The sequence below is a fragment of the Hemicordylus capensis genome, chromosome 1 (genome assembly GCF_027244095.1).
Source record: "Hemicordylus capensis ecotype Gifberg chromosome 1, rHemCap1.1.pri, whole genome shotgun sequence".
Lineage (NCBI taxonomy): Eukaryota > Metazoa > Chordata > Lepidosauria > Squamata > Cordylidae > Hemicordylus > Hemicordylus capensis.
This window is the reverse complement of record NC_069657.1, coordinates 441768547-441793724: the sequence shown is the minus strand read 5'-3', so window position 1 is coordinate 441793724 and position 25178 is coordinate 441768547. Positions and strand designations below refer to the sequence as shown.

The window sequence follows — 25178 nt, the reverse complement described above, 5'->3', positions numbered from 1 at the left end:
GATTTGGGTGTTAGCAGCATATTTCTAAATGCACCAAATCTCCTGATGATGTCTCCCAGCAGTTTAATGTAGATGTTAAGGAGCACTGGAGACAGTATGGAGGCTTGTGGAACTCCATACAGTAACTCCCACTTTGCAGAGCAACAGTCTCCAAGTGACATTATCTGGAATCTATCCAAGAGGTAGGAACGGAAGCACTGTAAAACAGCACGACCTAATCCCATCTTCCTCAGGTGACCCAGAAGGATTCTATAGTCGACTGTATCAAAAGCCGCTGAAACATCCAAAAGGATCAGCAGAGTCACACTCCCTCTGTTGATAGCCAATTGGAGATCATCCATCAGGCCGACCAAGGAAGTCTCAACCTCATAGCCAGCCTGAAAGTCCGTTTGAAATGGGTCAAATAATCAGTTTCTTCCAGGACTGTCTGGAGCTAAGAGGCCATCACCCTCTCAATCACCTTGCCCAACCATGGCCATTAGAGACGGGCTTATAGCTGCCTAACTCTGAGGTGTCCAATGTAGTTTTTCCCCAAGAATGGTCTAATGATAGCCTCCCTCAGAGAAGCATCTATGATGTTTACCAGACCCTCACTGGCAATCTGAATGTTAGATAAAATAAGCCAAAATGGGGAAAAATCAAGTGAGCAGGTGGTAGGACGCACAGGATGAAACAGCTTGTCCACAACATCAGGGTGTGAAAGTGATCCAGTCTGACCACATAAGAGGAGTTGCTAGATACTTCCATAACAGACTCTGCCCTAATTGTATAATCCAGTTTGGCCCGAATACAAGAGATTTTGTCTGCGAAAAAATCATTAAAAGCATCACAGTGGGTAACCAATGGTTCTAAATTTGGATTCCAGGTGGAGGGGGCTTGTAATAGCTTTCTCACAGCCCTAGACAATTCCACTGGACATGAACTTGCGGATGCGATGCAGGCAGAAAAGAATTGCTTCTTTGCTGCATGTATTGCCAGAGCATAGATCTACAGGTGTGCTCTATATTGTAACTTGTCGGATCCCAGTCAAGTCTTTCTCCATTTGCGCTCTAATCTATCTCACTGCTTCAGCTCCAAATTCAATGGGTTAATTTTCTTCTAAATACTGCATGGCTAATTTTTAAGCAGGTCAGAGAGGACACTTAGGAGTGATTGTGTCTAATGCCCTAGTGAGTTTGTTATTCCAAGTTTGCACCAGAGCATCGACCAAATCATCTGCAGAGCCAACGCAAAACCCTTCCAAGACTTCTTGGAATCCCATTGGACCCAGTAACTTTCTCGGGTGGACTAGCCTAATGGATCCTTCATCCTTACAGAGGTGGGTTGTGGCTGGAAGTCCTACCTTAACTAGATAGTGGTCCGCCCATGACAATGAGGAAATAACAGGAGTCCCCACCCACTTTACACCACCCTGATCAGAGTAAAATACCAAATTGAATGTGTGATCAGCAATATGCATCCCTAGTCTTAAGTACTCTCTTCTGCTATCCAGCAGGAAAATGACAGATTATTCTGCCAGAAGAAGCTGGGACCAGACTGGACCACTAACCTCCTCCGACTTGGTCTCTGTAATGCATAGCTGGCCAGCTCCTTCATCTAGAATCAAATCATGGATGATCTTCGGTTTTGGAGCGACCTGGTATTACAAAGTAGCAAGGTGAGGCTCTGTGGAAGATTGTGGAACCCCTGCTAACTGAACAAAGAGGCACCTTTTTAAAGTGGTGGTTCTCTTTATTTAGCAGGGGGAGAGCAATTGGCCCTCTACATCCTCAGCACAGCATCCCTCCAGTGGCTGTTGCTGCTGTCTATCTTATGTTTCTTTTTTAGACTGTGAGCCCTTTGGGGACAGGGAGCCAGTTTATTTGTGTATTTACATCTATGTAAACTGCTTTGGGAACTTTTTGTTGATAAGCAGTATATAAATATTCATCATATATTCATATTGGCACTGCTTCCCAAGGTCAAAGAGCTGATAGGCCAGCGACTAGGTGGTCACGATCTATTATGTTTCCCTTCCCCTGTAATGGCCTGCTGACCTACCAATGCCTTATTTATTTATTTAAACATTTTTATACTGCCCAAAACTTACGTCTCTGGGCAGTTTACAGCAATACAAAATAAATGACAACAGAAAAGTTAAAACATTAGTTTAAAAAAATAACAGCAGAATAAGTTAACACATTACAACAATTTAAAATTTTAAAACAATATTTTAAAACAATATTGTTGTTGTATCTTTAATTTTTTTTTTTAAGTTTTCAGAGATGGGGCAGCTCTTATTTCAGCAGGGAGCACATTCCAAAACTTTGAGTAGCCACCAGTCGAGCCAGTGGCAACTGTAGACGGACCTCTCCTGATGATCTCATTGGACAGTGGGGTTCATGAAGAAAAAGACACTCTCTTAAATACCCAGGGCCCAAGCTGTTTAGGACTTTATAGGTTATAACCAGCACCTTATATTTTGCCTGGAAACTTATCAGAAGCCAGTGTAGCTCTTTCAATAGGGGAGTAATATGGTCTCTTCAAGATGACCCAGAGACTATCCTGGCTGCCAGACTCTGAACCAGCTGTAGTTTCCGGACTACATACAAAGGCAGCCCCACATAGAGCATATTGCAGTAATCTAGTCTGGAGGTTACCAGCATATGTACTGAGGTCATTTATCTCAAGAAATAAATGCAGCTGGCATATCAGCCGAAGCTGATAGAAGGCACTTCTGGCCACTGCCTCAACCTGGGACACCAGGGAGAGGCTTGGATCCAGAAGCAGCCCCAGACCACGTACTTGTTCCTTCCGGGGAAATGCGACTCCATTCAGAACAAGCAGATCAAACTCATCTGAGTTTCGACCCTGCACGACGAGTATCTCCTACTTATCTGGATTTAGTCTCAGTTTGATATCCCTCATCCAGCCCATCACTGCCTCCAGGCAGGCATTTAGGGAGGATATGCCCTCTCCTGATGATGCTGACATGGAGAAATAGATTTGGGTATAATGAGCATACTGATAGCATCCTGCACCAAATCTCCTGATGATCTCTCCCAGCGGTTTCATGTAGATATTAAAGAACATTGGAGACAATACAGAGCCCTTAGGGACACCATACAAAATTTCAATTTTTGAAGAAGAACAGTCTCGAAGCGACAGCATCTTAACAGGTGGCAGGGTTCAAGACAAAGAAGGTACTCTCTTAAGTACCCTGGATCCAAGCCATTGAGGGCTTTATAGGTAATGACCAGCACTTTGTATTTTGCTTGGAAACATATCAGCAGCCAGTATAGATATTTTAAAACCAGTGTTATATGGTTCCTTTGGGTGTCCCAGTGACTAGTCTGGCTGCTGCATTCTGTACCAACTGTAGTTTTCAGACTACATGCATTTCAGTAGTCAAGCCTCAAAGTTACCAGCATATGTACCACTGTTTTAGGCCATTTGCCTCCATAGCTGATAAAAAGTGCTCCTGGCCGCTGGCTCAACCTGAGAAACCAGAGAGTTTGGGATCCAGGAGCACTCCCAAGCTACGTACTTGTTCATTACATATCTCACATGTCCTGACCCCCCACCCCCCGCAATCAGTACCTCCTATCTTATATGGATTCAACTTCAATTTGTTATCCCTCATCCAGCTCATGACCACCTCTGGGCAGGCATTTAGGGAAGATTGATAGGAATAAATATCTCATCAATTCCCTGATGAGGTTGATATAAATAAACATTGTGTGTCCTGAACCAAACTGACTGATGATCTCCCCCAGGGGCTTCATGTAGATGTTGAAGAGTATTGGAGACCAGCAAAGAACCTGGATAATGATGGAAGAGGTATACAGTGGGCAGCAAGATGTAATAACTAACTAGTAGCTGGCTGACATCCAAACTGATGCTGCACTAGTGTAACAAAGAGGTCCATGTGCAAGGTGGTTGTATAGTTGAGTGGATGCTTAAAGTTGCTCAATCTCTTGCACTCAGCTGCTTGTGCAAGCATTGCACTTGTGCAACAAAGACAATGGATAGACCTGAGGAATAAGTTTTACAGCAGGAGGAACAAGAATGAGGAACAGGTTTTACAGCAGGAGGCATTCCACAGGTTGTACCCTGTTGTGCCAACACAACACTAGTTTGGAACACAGCCTCCTGCCTTAGCAGATCCAGCTTACATAACATTCTTGTGTTAGTGCAACATTTGCATTAGTGCAACATCAATCTGGATAGGCACATATGAAGCTGCCATATACTGAGTCAGACCATAGATCCATCTAGCTCAGTATTGTCAACACAGACTGGCAGTGGCTTCTCCAAGGTTGCAGGCAGGAATTTCTCTCAGCCCTATCTTGGAGATGCCAGGGAGGGAACTTGGAACCTTCTGCTCCTGCCAGAGTGGCTCCATCCCCTAAGGTGATATCTTACATTGCTCACACATTAAGTCTCCCATTCATATGCAACTAGGGCAGACCCTGCTTAGCTAAGGGGACTAGTCATGCTTGCTACCACAAGACCAGCTCTCCTCTCCAGTATGTCTGCCAGTATGTTATCACACACAACTCAATGATCACACAACTAAACAGAACTACGATAACAAGAAGTTAACAATGGGGCTTATTCTCGGTTAAGTGTGCATAGAATTGCAGCCTGAGTAAATTCATGGCTGGGACTAGACTGGAAAAGTGGACTTTACCCTCTTAGCGAATACACAGTACTCACTACTGTACTACATTAAAATACATCCTCATTACAGACACATGGGACAGTGATGCCATCTTAATCATGGATCTTTGATGTCTGCTAGCTTCCAATTATCACTGTGGCTTTACAGACAGGCTTCATATTATCAGATGAAGACTATAATCATAGAAAAATATTTGTGTGAATCAGCCTTGATTAATTACCTTAATTGTACTTTGGGGTATCTATGTTATGTCTGTGAAGACTGTACAGTAAGGTATTACATGTATATTGTTATTTACTATAGAACATGAAGAGGCCTCAGGCTTCAATGCTGGGCATACTTAGAAGCAAGTTCTGTTGAACATTATGGGACTAATATTATTTATTTATTTATTTTAACATTTATATCCCACTCTTCCTCCAAGGAGCCCAGAGCGGTGCACATGGTTATGTTTATCCTCACAACAACGCTGTGAGATTAGGCTGAGAGATACATGACTGGCCCAGTGTCACCCAATGAGCTTCTTGGCTGAGTGGGGATTTGAACTCAGGACTCCCTGGTCCTAGTCCAACACTCTCTAATCACTACATCTGACCTGTTTTGCATACTTTGAGACACTCTAACACTCTGACATTCTAACCCCACCACACGGGCTCATTAGTACATGAACCAGCTGGAGTGGTCAATACCATCTGGGGGAGGGATGCTCATTGTAAATTTTGACAAGGTCCTAGAGATGGAAAACAGGTGAAAGCATTGCAATTATTTCAGCTTTCAGTATGTTATCATGCTTGTATTATCCTGATAATTGGGCCCAAAGCAGCCCAATTTGCAATTGTGTTTTAAAAGCTTCTAAAAAATTTAAAAACAAAACTACTATAAAATTTTGTCAATGTCAGAGGAATGAAAATGAAAATTGGTAGGATTGTCCTCCAAAGATTATTCCATGGAGAGAATACAACAATTTGTTCATTGTTACCCTAACCCTGACCCTCTTTCCTCTGCAAAAATGACTGCAATTTTACCCTAATCATTTGGGATTAGAGATAGCACACAGAAAGCTCTTAAATTCAACCATGCTATCACCTATTTTTCATCTCTAGGAGGGTAGACACCACCAAAAATCACTATGAGCATTTGTTTCCTAAGACAGTACCGATGGCCAACATTTGTGGGTCTGGCTCATAGACATAGAAAGAATTAGGCTGCAATTCTAACATAATTTGATTTGCCTGCCCCACCCATCAGCTGCAGGATTGTCTACAAACTTAGATTTTTGTTTTTATTTTAAAAAATCCGCACATTGGTTGTGATTCAGATCATTTCAAAATGTAATTTCAGGGATGATTCACAGCATCAACATTTTACCCCCTTCATGCCTTTCAGTTCTGGCATGTAATTTTGTCAGCAAAGTTTGCAATTAGAAAAAAGAATCTTTATGCTGTATTTTCCACACAAAAGAATGACAGTTTCGAGCTGCCATTAATACCATATTTGTATGGAGGCTTTAAAGACAAGGATTAATATTTCTCTCCCACACACTCTTGTTAGCAAATGTCATGCTGGGACAATCTGCCTGAAGCACTATATAAGAAAGAAAAGGGGAAAGAGTTTTCAACTTGTTGATGGAAATATTCAGCAAAAACTTACTTGTAAAGATGAACATTATGGGACAGGTTAGCAGAGTATTAGTTATCTAGGCATGTTCCCATGGTCACTAGTCAGAAACAGATCCATGCACTATTTATCTTCTTAAATATATAGGAACATATTTTTCTACACAAAATGGAAAACATAAGAGCTGTTTTGTGCCATATTAACCTGCCTAGTTCTTTTAGAACTAAGGAGCAAGGAGGTTTGAGCAGAGGCTATGCTAACTGCATAACAAATTGTCCATTTAAGGGACTTGGGATACAGTTTTACTCTCGCGTGTTGAAAGTTCTGTTTGATTCAAAGCAAACACTTTACTTGCTTGGGGATGCTGAGGAAAGGTGTGGAAAATGAGTCACATAATTAGTTCTATTAATTGATTTCGCTGTCTTCCATAATGATGTACTCGCAAGTTATTTTTGTCCAAGCGGACAGCCGCAGTTGCCCCAGAAGCCACCCACACTCTCCCTTTCATGCTGGTTCCACCAGGCCGCAAAGAAGTGTGATTGGATCTTTCAGTGAGAATTTGAAATAAACAATGACTTACTATAGAAGTGTGAGCATGATAGATGTAGTGACACTTCCAGTGGTCATGCCAACAATTAACCAGTGGTTGAGAGCCAGAGTGAATGAATCTAGCTATGAACAGCCATCCAAAGATGGCATCTCCTTCTACATACTTTTGCATGAAATCTTAGTTATGTAGGTACTCTGGGTGAATTACCTGGTAAAGTCCACAGGGACATGAAAGCTCATCAGGTTCCTCTGGGAGTTACCAAGCTATTTCATTCCCTTATTATCTTGCACTGTCCTGTTTTTGTTTTTAGCATCTGCAGGGCTTTGCCTAACAGGAAACCATGCCCCCTAATTGCAATCTAGATAGGAAGACTGAGGTTACCAAGTGCTGAGGAAAAAAGGGAAACACACTCCACACATGTTCAGTGGTCCTTCCCCACCCCCCGCCCCTTTATTCCATCACATGCTCCAGGAACAAACCCTGATACTGAAAACAGCTTCTGGGGGCTGAGTCTTGGCTCAAATGATGTCCTCCTTGGTCTCTAGGACCCCTCAGGTCCCAAATATCCCACCACTCCATCCCTCCTTCCTAAGCATCCCTCATTGTCTTTCCTAAGAAATTGAATAAATAAATAAATATAATAATAATAATAATAATAATAATAATAATAATAAAGGTCCTTGGGAAGAACTTGATGTCTGGATAAAACAAACCAGTCAATAACACCTGTCTGACTATGGAAACAATAATAATAATTTGTCGCTAGTTATTCACAGAGTTCAATAGCTGCAAGAAACCTTGGGGGATTTCTAGTATAACAATGCTCAGAACAGGAATCTGCTAGTACCAGACCACTACAGCAGGGGTAGGCAACCTCCGCTTTCCAGCTGTTGCTGAACTACAACTCCCAACATCTCCCAGCCAAAAAATTATTGTGGTGGGGACGATGGGAGTTGTAGTTTAGCAACAGCTGGAGAACAAAGTTTGCCTACTCCTGTATTACACCTAGAGCAGTGCACAAACCTGTTCGGAGGCCCTTTTACGGGCCTCCGAACAGGTTTGAACACGGGACCAGTTTGAAGGCCCCGGGGGGGAGGGTACATTTACCCCTCCCACCATCGTTTTTCATAAAAAACTTTGGAGCAGCAGTGTACCTCCCTGTTGCCCCGTTGCCCTCTTCAGCCAGAAGTGGTCGGAAGCACTGGGCTCACGTGCGCATGTCGCATGCGCCCATCTGACACGTGCACACACGTGACGTGTGCATGCACACCCAGTACTTCCGGCCACTTCTGGTGGAGGAGGGCAACGGGGCAGCAGGGAGATATGCTGCTGCCCCGAAGTTTTTTACGAAAAATGATGCTGGTGGGGGGAAAGTGGCGGGACGGGTAAGTGCACCCTCCCCCACCCTTAAAGCACCACCCCCGCCACTTCCAAACCACCCAGCTGCGGTTCCGTGCACATTCCTAGCTACAGCATCCCTAACAGATGGCTGTCCAGCCTCTGTCTGGAAACTTTTAACAAGGAATACTCTACCACAGCAGGAGGCAGTCTGTTGCACTGTAGAACAGCTTTTACAGTCAGGAAATTCCTCCTAATGCCTAGCCTAAATCTGTTTCCATGTAATTTCAAGCCACTGGTTCTGGTCCTGCCCTCAGGAGTAACAGAGAACAGCTCCTAATTTCCACCATCTGTTTTTGATCTCTCCTTACTCCCAGGTTCTCATATGTCCATGAAGCTCTTCATCCCACAGGGACCCTTCCTTTCTTCTCCCTTCTTTCCATTATCATCCCTCTAAGCGCCACATTTTCTCTGCTCAGCCAGTCCTGGTTTCCCTCAAGTTCCACGTAAAGTTACTCCATAATAAAGAACCCACACAGCCCTCTTTCCAAGCTCCCCCAGGATCCTAGTTTCCCTGAGACTCCATATCTCTCCTTATCCCCAATTATACTTTCCCCCAAACTTTCCTCAGGGATCTTTATTTCCCCTCATACAACACCCCCCTCCCCATTTCCCCTAACCTGAAGATTCCCAGGTCCCTCAGGCTCCTCCCCATTCTTCTCTCTTCCCATTTTTTCCTCTTTCTCATCCCCTGTCCCGACTTCTTGTCTCTCTCCCCTTCATCCAAGATCCCAGTTATATTTCTTATTTCTTTTGGACAGAGTTATATATTTGTCCACTCATTTAAAACCCCAAAGGATTCATTCTTTACTGCTTGGCAGGATGATACAGACAGCAACAGAGCTACCCTGGGGTACTCTGGATGTCTAGAAGATGGACAGTCCATCCAGATGATGGACAGTCTATCCAGATGACAGTCCATCCAAATGATGCCTTTCAGCATCTTCCTATATCGTTGCTGCCTGATATAGGTGTTTCCCATAGACTGTGAATAATAATAAATAATAAATAAATAGGTTCCACAGGGGTGTTTTAAGGCTACATTAGGGGCTGGGATGGGGAAAACCCTGGGGTGGGCACTCCCTTCAGCTTCTGGGAAGAATGCCTGCACTGGCATGAATGCCTGCACTGAGCTGCACTGAGATGAGCTGGGCTGGGGGAGACCTCCACGGCCCCTTCCCATGACAAAATCCTGGGATCCCATGAAAACAAGCTTAATAATTAATAAATAATTAATAATGATGATGTCTGGATAAAACAAACCAGTCTGACTGTGTAAACAAGAGATGATAATAATTATATAATAATTATTATATTAATATAATAGGAGAAGCAGAAGGAGAAGGCGGCCATAGGGGCCACAGAAATTAGCACCAGCCAGTTACAATCAATTCAGCCACCCCAGGTCCTTGGGAAGGACTCGATGTCTGGATAAAACAAACCAGTCAATAGCACCTGTCTGGCTGTGTAGACAACAACAACAACAACAACAACAACACCCACCAACCCTCCTGGCTTGCCGGGGCGTCCTCCTCTTCCTTCCCCCTCAGGGGCGGGACTCGGGAGCGTCTTCCCGATCCCCTCAGGGCCGCCGCCTCCTCCTCTCTGCCCCCGAGTCCCGCTTCTTCTTCTCCCCTCCTCGCCCCCTAAGTTCGGCGCCGCGCTGCCGCCACCCCCTCCTTTCCTCCCCCTCCCCCTCAGCGGAAGTGGCCTCTCCGCGTTGCTGCTGCTGCTGCCTCGCCAGCAGTGCCGGCAGCGGCGCGGGTAGCAACAAGGCCGGCGCTCGTCGCCCCGTCCGCCGCCCAGTAGTTGCTTCGTCACCAGGCGCCGCTGCACTGTGACAGACGCCCGAGGGAGCCGAGTTCGGCGGACGGTGCAGCAACAGCCGGCGGCCGCGCCGAACCAGCGACGAAGGGAGGCGGCGGCAACAGCGACCGCGCAGGGAAGCCCTTGCGGGCCGAGGCGGGCGGGCGGGCGGGCGGCTGCTTGGTTGTCGAGCAGGGCGGGAGGAGGCGGCCATGGCCGCGGCCGGGGTCGATGCCGGGCCGCCGCCTCTGCCGCCGCCGCCTCTGCCGCCACCGGCCGTGCAGAAGGAGCTGGTCTACAACAAGCTGCTGCCCTACGGCGACAAGCTGGAGGCCGAGGCGGGCCGCGTCCTCGCCCAGATCAAGATCAACCTCAGCCGGGCGGTGCAGCTTCAGGAGCTCTGGCCCGGAGGCCTCTTCTGGACCAGGAAGCTCTCCACGTGAGTGCCAAGAGCCCCCCCCCGGGGGGGGAGAGAAAACTGGGGCTGGGTTGGGCTGGCTGGGCTGGGGGGGGGCAGAAGGGGGCAAAGTGCATTTATGGGCGGGCGAGCTGTGTCCCACTACGTGTTAGATGTCTGAAACGGGGCAGCCACTTTTTGAGGGGGGGACTCACGCCTCCCTGCCCCCTATCAAACCCCCCACCCCACCCCCGAAAAGCCGGGATGGCGGGTGGGTGGGTGGGCGAGCTGGCAGGATGGGGGGGGGGTCTCCTCGGCTTCCCCCGCTGGGGTGTGTGTGTGGACAGAGGAGCGGCACTTTCTCTCCTCCCTCCCCATCCCTGCCAGATCAGAGGGCGATTGTGGGATGAGGAGCATCCTTAACAAGGGGGTGCGTGTCTGGATATCCCCCATAATTCAGTGTTGTGTGTTGTGGGTTTTTTTTGCCCCCTGATATAGTCATGTCTGGGTGGTTCACACACTGAAACCAACTTAAAACCACCAATAATAATGAAACATTAGAATGATTAAAACAGTTTAAAATCTCCTTATAAACTTTAAGACTTGTTAAACTAAAAGGCCTGATTAAAAAGGTACGTCTTAAAAGCCAGCAAACATGGAGGGGCTCTGATTTTATTGGAGAGTGTGTTCCAGGGCTCTCGGGCAGCCCTAGAGAAGGCCTGATTCTGAGTTGCCACCAAAACTGCTGGCAGCAACTGCATGATCTTAATAGGGGATTCATGAAGAAGGAGGTGCTCTCTTAATAATAACTTAACTTCATCATCTCATGTTGAAGTGTATCTCAGCAAACCCTACTATTCTCATCTTCCCTGTTTGTTTTTTTGGTAAAGGCAGGTGGGGCAGGGGAGACATCCGGGTTGCATTACCTTAAGAGGAAATTATTTATTTATTTATTTTCATTTATTATTTCTGGCTGCACATGACTAGGATGAGGGCTGTTGGTTACTCAAGTGCCGCGGTGCTCTCTGTCTGCAATTCTAAACATTTCTTTGGAAGTACAAAAGGTAAAGGTAAGGTGTGCCGTCAAGTCAGTGTCAACTCCTGGCAACCATAGAGCCCTGTGTTTTTCTTTGGTATAATGCAGGAGGGGTTTACCATTGCTTCCTCCAGTGCAGTATGAGATGATGCCTTTCAGCATCTTCCTATATTGCTGCTGCCCAGTATAGGTGTTTCCCATAGTGCGGGAAACATACCAGCGGGAATTCGAACTGGCAACCTCTAGCTTGCTAGTCAAGTAGTTTCCCCACTGTGACCTAGTGAGATCAACAGGACTTATTCTGAGTGTCTTTAGAGAGAAAGAGAAAGAACTTTCTGCTTTATCTTGACCATGTTTTCTTAGATGTGAATCACACAGATGTTTTTGGGGTATACGTTTGCAATAGAGATGTGCAAAACATTGAAACATTTTGACTTGAAACGGGTTGTTTCGGGCTTGAAACAAAACACCTTTTAAATAAAGGGTATGTTTTGAGCTCGGAACAAAACAACCCCATTTTGATTCTAAATGTTTTGGTGTTTCAAGCACCATTTTGGAGGACTATTTTTCCCTTGCTGATTGGTTTTCTGGCATTGGCTGCCGATGGGTTTGCGATCTCTTCGCTTCTTAAAAATGTGTTAAAATTTGCCTGCTTGCCCATTTCTTTTGTGGATTGGGTGGTAGGTAGGACCCAACATGCCCTACTATCCAATCAACTCTGGTGTCACTAGGAGCTACTCATGGGGAGCAATGGACTATTTTGAATTTCCCCAGTAACACTTGAAATGTTTTGAGTTTTCTTTTATTGAACCAACCGGGTCAACTGCTGTTTCAATGAAACATTTTGGCCAACCACGTTTTGTTTTGAGCTCGAAACAAAATGTAAAATCCGTTTCATGCATATCCCTAGCTTCCAATGAAGCATGTTAAACAATTGTGGCACTTTCAAAATAATAATGGTCCTTTCACGTCTGTGTGGAAGCGAATTCCACTTAGGGTGATGTAGTGGGTTTGGCCTTCCTCTCCCTTCCCATTAAATATGACATAGGGGATGAGGGTAAAGGGGTTGATGGGACGCACATTGTTTCAGCATGGATGTACTGGTATTCTGATGCTTTGTCAGGTAATGGCAATGCTTGTGTATATATATTTTAACCTACTTCATCCCTGAAGGCACAGGGCAGGTAAGAATACTTAAAAGCAATTATGAAGCAATCAAAACACTTTTTTAAAAAAGCTGTTAATGAAATTCTTGGGAGACTCCAGGTGGATGCTTTCAACTGAAGAAGGTTTTTGTTTGAAAAGAGTAGGGTTATTGCGTGGGTGGGCTGTCCTGGAGAATGATGGCATCTCTACCAGTGGTGGGTGAAAGGCAGCTTGAATCTTGCTTCTCTAGAAGTTCTTTTTAGCCAAGTATTCTGTGGTCCTCCAGATAATATGTGACCTAAAGCAAACTTCCAACTGCCCAGAAGTTCAATTTGTTTAACACAAGGGTGGCATAAAATGTATGCCTTCTCCAGACATAGTTCTGATAATTAAGATACATCTGTAAGCCACAGTGAGTTTAGATAAGATCAGAGTATTTAAAGAAATTGCTTCTTCCACATCTGGCATCAGAGGCAAACAAACTGCTTGTCTCAAGGCAGGGAGGTGTCTGGTGGTACCCAGATTCCAGACTTGAACCAAGTTGGAGAGATTAGTTTGTGCTGCTCTTTTTACATCCAGCAACTTAGTTCCATGCCACGTGTCTGCCATTGTCTGCCCATGCCTGCATTTCTCCAGCTTCTCCAAGGCTTTGTCTAGTGCTATTTATATAAATGACACTAGTGACTGAGGGCTGAGATGAACTTTGGATGGTTGCAAGGTTGCAGCTTTTCTTTTGAAGGATGTATTCTGACTGGAGCATGTGTGTCTGAGGCCCTTTTGGGGGGAATACACTGCCAATTCCTCAGTTTGTGTAACTCTGTGGGCTTGTATTTGGGAAGTTTCATCTTTCAAGGCTGCAGAATCTAGCTTGAACTTTGGGAAGAGGAGGATAGTCATTCCCTGAGCTTTCTAGTTACGCAGCTAGTAAATCATACACAGCTCGTTATGTCTAAAAATAGTTGATCAGTCTTGTGCAGACTAGTGTGTAGGTTTTGTTCAGTGACTTCAGAAGCGTCCTGCATCTGTCCATTTTTCTTGAAACTAGATTACAAAATGGCAGTCCTGGTTTGAAAATGGGCTGCATTTCAGTCACATAAGGCAAAGCCTAACTAGTGACTTGTGGAGTTTAATCTTACTCCTCATTTCCATACAGATTTTGTGTTTGCTGCTGCCTAAGCAAATGTTTTACTAAAGAAAAAAAGGGAGGAAGAAAAGTGTATTGTAAAACGGCTGCAAGGGCAAAGGCCCATGTTTCCATTTCAAGGACATCTGTATCTTCTGGGACACTGATAAAATGTTTTTGACTTGTCATTGTGCCTTCCCTTCTGAGAAATGCTAAAAGAGGAGCTGTTACTCTGTAGCACCAAGAAAGTAAACTGCTATGGTATCTTGGAAGCTGATTTATTGTGGTATAAGCTCTTGTAGTTTTCTTTTGTCTAGGTGTACAAAATATCAGTTGCCAGGAACAACTAATGCCACAAACTAGTTTTTCAAGGTGGTAATATTTATTTTCAATCACCAAAACATCTACTAGGGAAATGTACAACCAATAAAGTTCAATAGAACAATGGCCCTCGCCACAGATTTACAATGTAATAAAGGTGCCATAATAGTTTTGCATATCTCACTACTATTATCTAATATCTTGCTAATAATGATGTAAAAGAAATTGACCAAGAGAATCAACTTCATTAACATTTCATACAGCTTAAGAGATAAAACTAAAGTAAAAGATGGATAAGGTAAAAGGGAATAGATTCCCTATTCTGTATTCCCCCCTCCCCACAGTGCTGTGACAATATTTTTCAGTCAGAAGGGAAGGGACAAGGAGTGATAGAAAGTTGAATTTCTGTATTGTGCCTACATTATACAAACAAAAACTTCAAGTTGATATCTTTTGTACAATTTTAGAATCAGTTGCTGATGCCTAGACCTTCTTTAGGTTTGTGGGACTGTTTGAGTAAGAACATAAGAACAGCCTTTCTGGATCGGGCCCAAGGGCTGTCTAATCCAGCATCCTGTTTTCCACAGTGGCCTACCAGATGTCTCTGAGAAGGTGAGGGCAAGCCCTCTCTCCTGCTGTTGCTCCCTTTCAACTGTTATTCAGAGGCGTCTTGCCTTTGAGGCTGGAGGGGGCCTACAGCCACCAGACTAGTAGCCATTGTTAGACTTGTCCGCCATGAATTTGTCCAAGCCCCTTTTAAAGCCATCCAAGCTAATGGCCAGCACCGCATCCCATGGTAGAGAATGCTATAGATTAAGTATGCGTTGTTTTTGGACCAACAAAAGGAAGAAGTACTTCTTTTGTTGGTATTAAATTTCATGGCCATCAGTTTCATGGAATGACCCCTAGTTCTAGTGGTGTGAGAGAAGGAGAAAAAATTATACACCTTTATCATGTCTCTCCATAGTTGGCTCTTTTCCAAACTAAAAAGCCCCAGATGCTGTAGCCTTGCCGTGAAGCTGCTCCAGGCCCCTTGGTTGCCCTCTTCTGCACTTTTTCCAGTTCTACAATGTCCTCCTTCAGTTATGGTGACAGAGCTGTACGCAGTGCACGCCTGCATCATGTAAGGATCCAGTCATCTCCCTGGCAGGTCTTCTGCTTCTGATATATTTTTATTTTATTTTTTATTCCCCTTGACACTTCTAGTGATGTGCTCCTCAAACTCTCTTTTTGCATCCCTTATTGTCTCCTTGTATTTCTTTTACCAGAATTTATGTTCCTTTCTGTTCTCTTCATTTGGGTAGGGCTTCTATTTTATGAAGGAAGATGTCTTCCCTTTTATAGCTTCCCTGACTCTATTTGTTAGCCATGCTGGTGGCATCCTGAATTTGGTGGTGCTTTTCCTCCTTCTTGGTATGCATTCCAACTGAGCTTCTATTATTGTAGTTTTAAATAAGTTCCATGCTTTCTGGAGTGATTTGACCCTTCTGACTTTCCCTTTCAGCTTCCTTTTTACCAGTCCCTCATATTTATTTATTTATTTGTTTATTTATTAACTCGATTTTTATACCACCCTTCCAAAAATGGCTCAGGGAGATTTACACAGAGAAATAATAAATAAATAAGATGACTCCCTGTCCCAAAGGGCTCACAATCTAAAATGAAACATAAGATAGACACCAGCAACAGTCACTGGAGGTACTCTGCTGGGGGTGGATAGGGCCAGTTACTTTCCTCCTGCTAAATAAAGAGAATCACCACATTAAAAGGTGCTTTTTAAAAACTCTTTGCCAAGTTAGCATATATTTATTATTTATCAAATTTTTATGCTGCCCCAACTTTCCATCTCTGGGTAGCTAGAGACGGATTTTGAGAAATTTCCTCTCCTGAAGTCCAACACATCTATGTTGGACTTCCTTGACAATGCTCCACTCGCATACAAGCTGAATTGGATCACACTATGTTCTGTTCCCAATGGTTCTATAACTCTAAATCTCAAACCAAGTCCTGGCCACCACTCAGGATTAGGTCCAAGGTCGTGTTCTCTCTGGTTGTTTCCACAACTATCTGTTCTAAAGTACAGTCATTGAGAAATTTGGCCTCTCTGTCAATATCCACACATGAATTTGACCAATCTATGTGAGGGTCATTGAAACCACCCATTATTATAGCTCTGTCTCTCTTTCATGCCTCCCTGATTTCCTTCTGGAACTCCCAGTCACTGTCAGGAGGGCGATGGCACATTCCTAATTAACACATTTCTTTTCAGTCCTCCTATTGTCCATAATGTTTCTGTGGAGGACTCCCGTCCTCCTAGGTTTTCTAGCTTGTTGGATTCTATCCCTTCTTTAACATCCAGTACTACTCCACCCCCGGTCTGCCCCTCCCTGACCTTTCTGTAGAGTTTGTACCCAGGAATAACAGTATCTCACTGGTTCTCACCATTCCACCCAGTTTCTGTTATGCCCATTATATCTATGTTTCATTAGCAACCAAGCACTCCAACTCACCCATCTTGGCTCAGAGGCTTCTGGCTTTGGCATATAAACACTCTTATTTATTTATTTTATTTTTATACTGCCTAAAAATATTTTTTTATACTGCCTAAAATGCAAGTTCTCTGGGTGGTTTACAAAACAATAAAAACAACCAATAAAAAGATTGACACATTTCAACAATTAAAATGTAAAAAGTTAAAACTATTAAAACACAATTAAAACAGTATCTAATTAAAAGCCTGGGTGAACAAACACTTCCTGACTGCCCTTTTAAAAGTAGTAAGAGATGGGGGAGGCTCTTATTTCAGCAGGAAGTGTGTTCCAAAGCCTCGGGGCAGCAGTGGAGAAGGCCCATCCCTGAGTAGTCACCAGACAAGCCGGTGGTAACTGCAGGGTCTCTCACCTGGCATTGCTGTGTGCTACTTCCCTTACCGTCATTTGACCTTTTTGATCAGCTTCCGTAATGTGCTTCTGTCTGCTCTGCTCCTGGTTCTTCCTGGTCTAGAGTGTGTGGTCTGTAATCTTTTTGCATATTTCAAACACTCCCCCACCACCCCTATCTTCTATATCATTATTTCTCCAAGATGGTCTGTTTCTGGATGCATGGTAAACTCTTGTGAGAGCATGCAAGAGTTCCGAAGCAGCAGGGAGTTTGGTGGCTGAGGAGGTGGGCGGATGGCGGGACGAGCTGGTGGCAGGCCGGCCAGAGGCCCTGGCCCTGCTGCCGGTCGGCCAGAGGAGGCGACGATGGGCCAGCCTGGCCTGGCTGCTGGGAGGAGGCGATGGCGGCGGGACGGCCTGGCCTGCTGGGGTGAGGAGAAGGCAGTGGCAGTGGGATGGCATGGCCCTGGCCCGCCCAGCCCAGCCACTGGGGTGAGGAGGAGGCAGCAGTGACAGGCCCTGGCCTGGTTGCTGGGAGGAGGAGGCGGGAGGCAGAGGAAGCCAGAAAGTGTGTGTGGGGGAGAAGTGGGTGGCGGGTGGGGGGAGGGAGCATGCCGGCTGGGGGGGGGGAGGTGATGACTGGGCCGAATTACAGGTGCAGATGCTCTGCGCCCGGGCCTACTATTTCTTTCTTATAACACATTCTTCCTTGGAGAAGGTTCAGAACAGCTTATGAGGAGCTCCCAATATTCTCCGATCCAGATAATGACTGGGTCCTCTGCACCCCCTTCCCCCCTGCTTAGCTTTAGCAATGTTGTAGCATGGATTATTCCCAGATCATTCACTGCCTAACAAGCATGATGATATTTTTAACTATTTCCTTAACAGAATTGTAAGAGAGATTTAAAAACAACAACACCCAAACATAATATTTAACTCCTTGCCAGCATGGCGAGTTCAGGCAGGATGGGAGCATAGCTCTGCTGGATAGTTGCTTGCACTTTTATCACTATACTTGCTTAAAAAACCCAAGAATGCTAGTAAAAATGACAGGTCTAGCAGTCTGTTTCTGTGCGGTTGTACTTAAAGTTAGCAGCAGCACATAGGAGTCGTCATCACCCACCCACTTCAACAGTTCTGATATACTCTGATTCATTCAGAAAAAAAAGATAAAAGAAATATTGTACATCATCGTTGTGTCCTCTGCACAGGAGAACATGGCACTCCCTGTTAGTGTGGTCTAGGTTACCCACTGTCATCCATGAGGGACAGGTTTTGCCTTTACTACTACAAATGTTCGTAGCCACCTAATGGCATAGCGGGGAAATGACTTCATTTAGCAAGCCAGAGGTTGGCCAGTTTGAATCCCTGCTGGCAAGTTTCCAGACTATGGGAAACACCTATTTTGGGTAGCAGTGATATAGGAAAGATGCTGAAAGGCATCATCTCATACTGCTCAGGAAGAGGCAATGGCAAACGCATCTTGTATTCTACCAAAGAAAACCACAGGACACTGTGGGCTCCAGGAGTCAACATCGATGGCACACTTTACATGTGTCCCCAAGAACAGCCCTTCCCTTTTCTTCACAGGAGTGAGTCGCCACTCATTCATAGGGCAGTGATACTGAGGGAGTAAAAGGCTGCACTCGAGGACACCGTTAGGGAGGGGACTAAACCTATTCTGTCCCTGGTGACCTCTGGTCCCTGTATATGAATTCTGCTCCTAACTGCATGGTCCCATTCAGACTATTTATTTGGAAAATACAAACCCACTTTTCTCATGCTGACTTAAAGTGGCTTACAATAAGTAATGCAGAAAGGGGATTTTTGGTGTGAATTTTTATTTTGAAACTCTTCATCTTTTTCTGTTGGTGTTTCGCTTAGTGTGTTTTCTTTCTGTGATTCTGCTGACAATGTCATTTGCTTTAGTTTGAGTGCCTGCAGAGGCTTGGAGTCCAGACTTGCCCGTTTCACATGAATGTCTTGTGGTTTATCAGGAATCATAAGAACCACTAGAAACTACATGGCTGTTACTGATGTCTCCAGGACAATTGCAATAGATGGGTGAAATGTATCTTACCTCAAATGATTCCCAAATGTCCAGTATCTGGAGACAACAGTCGACAGGGCCTTTTTCTTGTAAGATGGAATTCTAGTGCCTGGGAAGCTACTAGAATTGGGACAGTTGGTCAAGCCTCTGAAAGGTAGACAGAGCCAGAGCTGGTCTCTTCCCTTCCATCAGGTATTGGCTTCCAGACCAGAATGGAATCTGCTCATGGCTTTGTTCTTAGGGAAAGCAGCAATGTTCCATGTCTTTACCCAGATCCCCTGATGATCCCTCTTGCTTCTTGGTCACACTGGAGGAATGTTGGAAGCTGGCTTTTATTTAGATAGGTGGTAGAATGGCTGTTCACCTACATAATTCGAATTAGGAAAAATAGACCTCTTGCAACCTTGTTTGGGAATTTAATATTCTGTAAATCCTCTTTTTGCAGATGTCATCATAAATGACTTTGTTTATCAAGAAAGATTCTAAGATAGAGTTACACTAGTAGATAAAAATGCCTCACGTGGTTGCCTTATGAGACTTATTGAACTTTAGTAGAAGTAGTGTGACACTGTTTTTCCTCTAACCATCTGCTGCTACCTCACTCTGTTTACCGTGAGGCCTGTTTTTATTTTAGCAGTTATGCGATAATGCTGTCAAAACATGTTGAGGCATTGCCGAGGAAAAAGGTCTGTATTCCTAAAAGTCCTGTAACTTTAGAAGATAGCCGAGCTCTTTGCAATGTGATTGCACTTGAGTTATTCTCTCCTTATAGAATTACCATGTTAGTCACTGTAAAAAGATGTCCACAAAGAGTGGGCTTTAGAGGGTAGGAGAGCAAAGGTTGTTATAGAAACAAAATATGGGATGTTCGGAAATGTCTTTTAAAAAATGAATGACAGCTGGTGACTGTTGGGAAGAGGGGGGTGTTGGTTAGGTAGAGACTGGTAGGGAAAGAAGAAAGAACTCGGTGCGAAAGCTCCTGTAGGAGACTTGACAAGGAAGTTGAACAGGGTAGGAAATCTTGGGAATCTATTGATCAGAGACTGTAAGAGACCAGTGGTGAACTGGGGCAGTACTCTGGGTTTCAGCACCAAGTTCCACAAATAAGATAATATACATCTGTCCTAGAGCAGCAGAAAATGACTTGCCTAGCAAGCCAGAGGTTGCCGGTTCGAATCCCCCGCTAGTATGTTTCCCAGACTATGGGAAACAACTATATTGGGCAGCAGTGATATAGGAAGATGCTGAAAGGCATCATCTCATACTGTGTGGGAGATGGCAGTGGTAAACCCCTCCTGTATTCTACCAAAGACAACCACAGGGCTCTGTGGTCTCCAGGAGTCGACACCGACTCGACGGCACACTTTACCTTTACCTAGAACATTTAGCAAACTTAAGGATGATATGTGACAAGAAGGTCAGCATGCTTCATATTGTGCTTCACAGGAAAGGAAGGGCTGTGCCGTCAAGTCATAAGAGCAGCCCGGTTGGATCAGGCCCATGGGGCCATCTAGTCCAGCATCCTGTTTCATGCAGTGGCCCACCAGATGCCACTGGAAGCCTACAGGCAGGAGTTGAGGGCATGCCCACTCTTCTGCTGTTATTCCTCTGTAACTGGTACTCAGAGGCATCCTGCCTTTGGAGCTGGAGTTGGCCTATAGCCCTCTGACTAGTAGCCGTCGATAGACCTCTCCTCCATGAAGTTATCCAAACCACTCTTAAAGCCATCCAGGTTGTTGGCTGTTACCACATCTTGTGGCAGAGAATTCCACAAGTTGATTATGTGTTATGTGAAAAAGTACTTCCGTTTGCCGATCCAAATTTCCTGGCAATCAATTTCATGGAATGGCCCCTGGTTCTAGTGTTATGTGAGAGGGAGAAGAATTTATCTCTGCCCACTTTCTCCACACCATAGGTGATTTTATAGACCTCTATCATGTCTCCCCGTAGTCATCTTTTTTCTAAACTAAACAGCCCCAGGTGTTGTAGCCTTGCCTCATAAGAAAGGCCCCTGATCATCTTGGTTGCCTCTTCTGCACCTTTTCCAGTATTACAATGTCCTTTTTTAGATGTGGTGATGAGAATTGTATGCAGTACTCTAGGTGTGGCTGCACTGTAGTTTTGTATAAGGGCGTTATAATATTAGCAATTTTATTTTCAATCCCCTTCCTAATGATCCCTTTACACTTGCCAGCATTGAACTGCATTTGCCATTTTGTTGCCCATTCCCTCAGTTTGGAGAGATCCTTTTGGAGCTCCTCACAATCTGTTTTGGATTTCATTACCCTCAAGAGTTTGGTATCATCTGCAAATTTGGCCACCTCGCTGCTTACCCCTACTTCTAGATCATTTATGAATAAATTAAAAAGCACCAGTCCCAGTACAGAACCCTGGTCTGGGAAACACACCAGCGGGGATTCAAACCAACAGCCTTCTGCTCTCTATGCAGGTTACTTCCCCACTGCGCAATTAGGTGGCATTGTGCTTCACAACCGAACAAAATTGTAATGGACTTCATGTGCCCTGCATAGCAAAGATTCTGATCTGGATAGTGATCCCACAACAGTCATGAACATGGGGTTATTAGAATGCCCGTGGCTCCGTCCTGCAGCCTCTTGGCAACCACCCTGTTCAGCAGTGGATAAGGTGGGTACACATAGAACATACTCTGAGTCCATTGGTACTGGAAAGCATCGCCCTTTGAATGGCTTCCCAGTCCCATTCTTGAGCAATATTGTCTGCATTTTTTGTTTTCTTGGGTGGCAAATAGATCCACCATTGGAGTCTTCCAATATGCAAACAAGTCTTGTAGTACACTCGAGTTCATCTCCCATTCGTGTTGCTGTAAAACTTGCTCCCTGCTTAAAGCATCTGCCAATATTTTGTCCTCTCCCTTTTATGAATGTCATGGGATCACTGCCAGATCATCTGTTACAGGTAAGCAACTTGTTTTTATTTTAAACCAATGATAAACTTGTCCTTATATTAGGTGTTTTACAATTTATACTTTGCTTCTTCATATATACTAAACATTTATCCCTATCGTGTGCTCTCAAGGCTTCGTCACTAAGGCTATATTCACTAAGGGCAGGGTAACAAATCTCCTCATATGGTGGCAGCGTAAGATAAAGTCCAAACAAAAAAAGAAGGAAAAAACCCTAATACTTACCATGAACATGATAATGCAACTGTTGAATAACAAAACAAAACTCATCCCTGAATTTGGGGTAGGCTTGAGCAGAGACCTAACAATAACATATAAAGTAATGGATTGATCAAGTATTGTGACTTGACATTTTACCATTTGCGAGAATAGACTAGTAGTCCTTTAAAGTGTTATCTCTAAGACGTGTGCACCTGCACATGCTCACAAGTTTTTTGATGTCTGCTCAGTTTATTTTAGATCCCACTTAGGTTGAATCAGGAAGGCCCCTCTCTGAATGCATGTGCTCACACACTGCCTTGATACTGCCGCCCAGAACAAAACTCATTCCACACTCAGGTGAAAAAAATTAGGGAGAGCAGTGGTCCTTTACCTGTTCTTGTATCCTGTGTCCAATAGTGACCAAATTGAGATCTTAAAGGAGATTCCCGCTTTCCATTGCCCTCTGCAAGATTCTTGCCATTCAAGGTTTATGAAACTCATGTCTTGAAGTCCTGAATAGTATACTGACTAATAGCTGTTCAAAATCTGAGCCAAATGTTAATGCAACATATATTTTATTGCGTTACAGTCTACTTCCTCAGCTTTTATTTATTTATGTTTATAATTTCTACCCTATCTCGTGGCCTTAAAAAGCCCCAGGATAGCTTATACAACAAAAATGTAATTTGGTATACTAAAACAATTCAACACACTAAAAGAACCACCACAAATACAACTAGTGGCAGGATCTGAATGATCCAAAGCCTACAAAACGAATTTTGACAGCAGTTAATTTCCAAATGCCCGCTGAAATAAGATTGTCTTCACACATTTACTGAGGGCCCTGAGTGGGCTCAGTAGCCTCCTCTGGGTATGGAATTCTACAGTATGGGAACAACTGCTGAAAAGCCCTTCCCTTTGTGCCAAGCACTCATAGCAGGTCCCCAGTTAAATGGGAGAGCATATATGGGATAAGGTGGTTCGTTTTATATTATTTATTTATTTAACATTTATATCCCACTGTTCATCTGAGGAGCTCAGAGAGCTCAGGAGCTCATGCTTATTTTTATCCTCACAACAACCCTATGAGATAGGTGAGGAGAACTGGTCTTGTGGTAGCAAGCATGACTTGTCCTCTCAGCTAAGCAGGGTCCACCCTGGTTGCATATGAATAGGAGACGTGATGTGTGAGCACTGTAAGATATTCCACTTCGGGGATGGGGCCACTCTGAGAAGAGCAGAAGATTCCAAGTTCCCTCCCTGGCATCTCCAAGTTAGGGCTGAGAGAGATTCCTGCCTGCAACCTTCGAGAGCTAGTCTTCAAGAGCCTGCAACCTCCGCTGCTGGTCTGTGTAGTCAGTACTGAGCTAGATGGACTTATGATTTGTATAAGTCTGTATGGTCTGACTCAGTATAAAGCAGCTTCCTATGTTCCTGGGTTAGGCTGAGAGATACATGACTGGCCTAGATTCACCCATTGAGTTTCATGGTTGAATGGGGATTTGAACTCGGGTCTTCCCGGTCCTAGTCCAACATTCTAACCACTATGCTATGCTGGTTCATGAGACACTCGTTACCAAAATTATTTAGAAGCTTAAACGTCAGCACTCCAAGTAGTGGATTCAGTGAGCAAAGGACCAGTTTCAGAGATCAGTCAGGTGCTACTTGTGTAATGAAGAGCAGAACAATAAAATGCTTTCCATGAAACAGAGAAAAAATAGAACCAGAAATAACAGAAGAGGTTTGGAGAATAGTATGGTCAGGAACTTCAACTAAATTTTGTGTAAACATAAAACAAAGCACTAACCTTTTGATATTTAACCCCAACTGTGATGCACCATATATATAGTTCAGAAGATGGACTCTGTTGGAAGGGATGAATGGAGAGGGAATTCTATTGATCTCTGGTGGAATTGTGCCAAAATGTAACAAGTTTGAAAAATGATTGGAGCCAACATTAAACAAGTTTTTTAAAAATACAAACTACTCTTTAATCTATCAGCAAGGCTATTGGCCTTTATCAATGAGAAGGACACAACGTTTTCATTAGAAATTAATCCATAATCTCCTGAGAGTGGCACTCCTAGCCTTTACACAAAAGTGGAAATGTGCTGATAGAAAGAGACTGGAACAGACATCTGGGACCTACTGATAACTGACAAGTTGACACAGCAAATCTGAACCAAGCAAGGTAGGCAGAAAATGGAACACTTCATGGAAGATTAGTGACCCATGACTATTTACTTGGCACCTAAAATTGAGAAGCTGAACAGATACAAAACTATTGGTGGGTTCAGACGTCTGCTGTCTGGTTTGTGGCATCCTAGTATAATGTCAGAACAGGAGTCCGCATGCTCCTGGCAGCATGACTGAACTCACCGAAGTCTGCTTGCTTTGGTGCTCCACTTGGCATTTGTATTCCACTGACTTCTGTACCCAAGATCTGGAAGTCAGATGGAGAATCTCGGTAAAATTTTGGGTAGAGCTTGTGGGGGCTCTGGTGGGTTCAGATGTCTTGCCCTCTGGGAGTGTGTGCTCTTGTGTCCTGGCATTTTACCAAGATCTTACCAGCTTACAGTCAGGCCAGTGGTAATCTGAACCCACCCTATATGTCTTAATTTAACTTGTTATATCTACTAACTAACCTGGACGTTTCAGTCTTCAAAAACTGAGCCACAGGAAAAGAAACAAGTTGATCTAGTAAGAACTAATCAGCCTACTTTCCTTTCATTGTCTCTACATCTGGACTAAATTTGGTGCAGATCGAGGTCCACAAGTTAGATCTCTTGCACCTCAAATGTTCATGTGTCCGCCATCTTGGATCGGGGTGGATGTCATCATTACAAACCACACCATTGAGGTGTCCCTGTATGTGTCTTATTACCGCTGTTCCAAATTTGGTTGAAATTGGTTAGACAGTCCTCAGGTTAGTGCACTTGTGCCTCAACAGTTTATGCATCTGCCATCTTGGATTGGGGTGGGTGACATCATCACAAACTACACCTTTGGGGCATCCCCATGTGTCCATTCAGCTGTAGCAAATTTGG

The 25178-nt window shown here is 44.3% G+C and overlaps 2 protein-coding genes across 5 annotated transcripts in view; one reads left to right on the top strand and one right to left on the bottom strand.

The window, feature by feature from the left end:
• The window catches only part of ACYP2 (acylphosphatase 2), a 131343-nt gene extending 121472 nt beyond the window's left edge, over window positions 1-9871 (bottom strand). The window contains exon 1 of the mRNA XM_053245784.1: window positions 9736-9871. The gene's annotated coding sequence lies outside the window, so the exon portion shown is untranslated. The remainder of the gene's footprint in view (window positions 1-9735) is intronic.
• A 47-nt stretch (window positions 9872-9918) lies between these two features.
• The window catches only part of PSME4 (proteasome activator subunit 4), a 141561-nt gene continuing 126301 nt past the window's right edge, over window positions 9919-25178 (top strand). Inside the window, exon 1 of one of the 4 annotated variants that reach the window (XM_053245716.1) lies at window positions 9919-10473. In XM_053245716.1, coding sequence (XP_053101691.1) covers window positions 10247-10473 — 227 coding nt within the window. In that variant the 5' untranslated portion in view covers window positions 9919-10246. Of the gene's footprint in view, window positions 10474-21873; window positions 21924-25178 lie in introns of those variants that run through there. The other 3 variants (XM_053245680.1, XM_053245687.1, XM_053245697.1) reach the window with 3 other exon arrangements.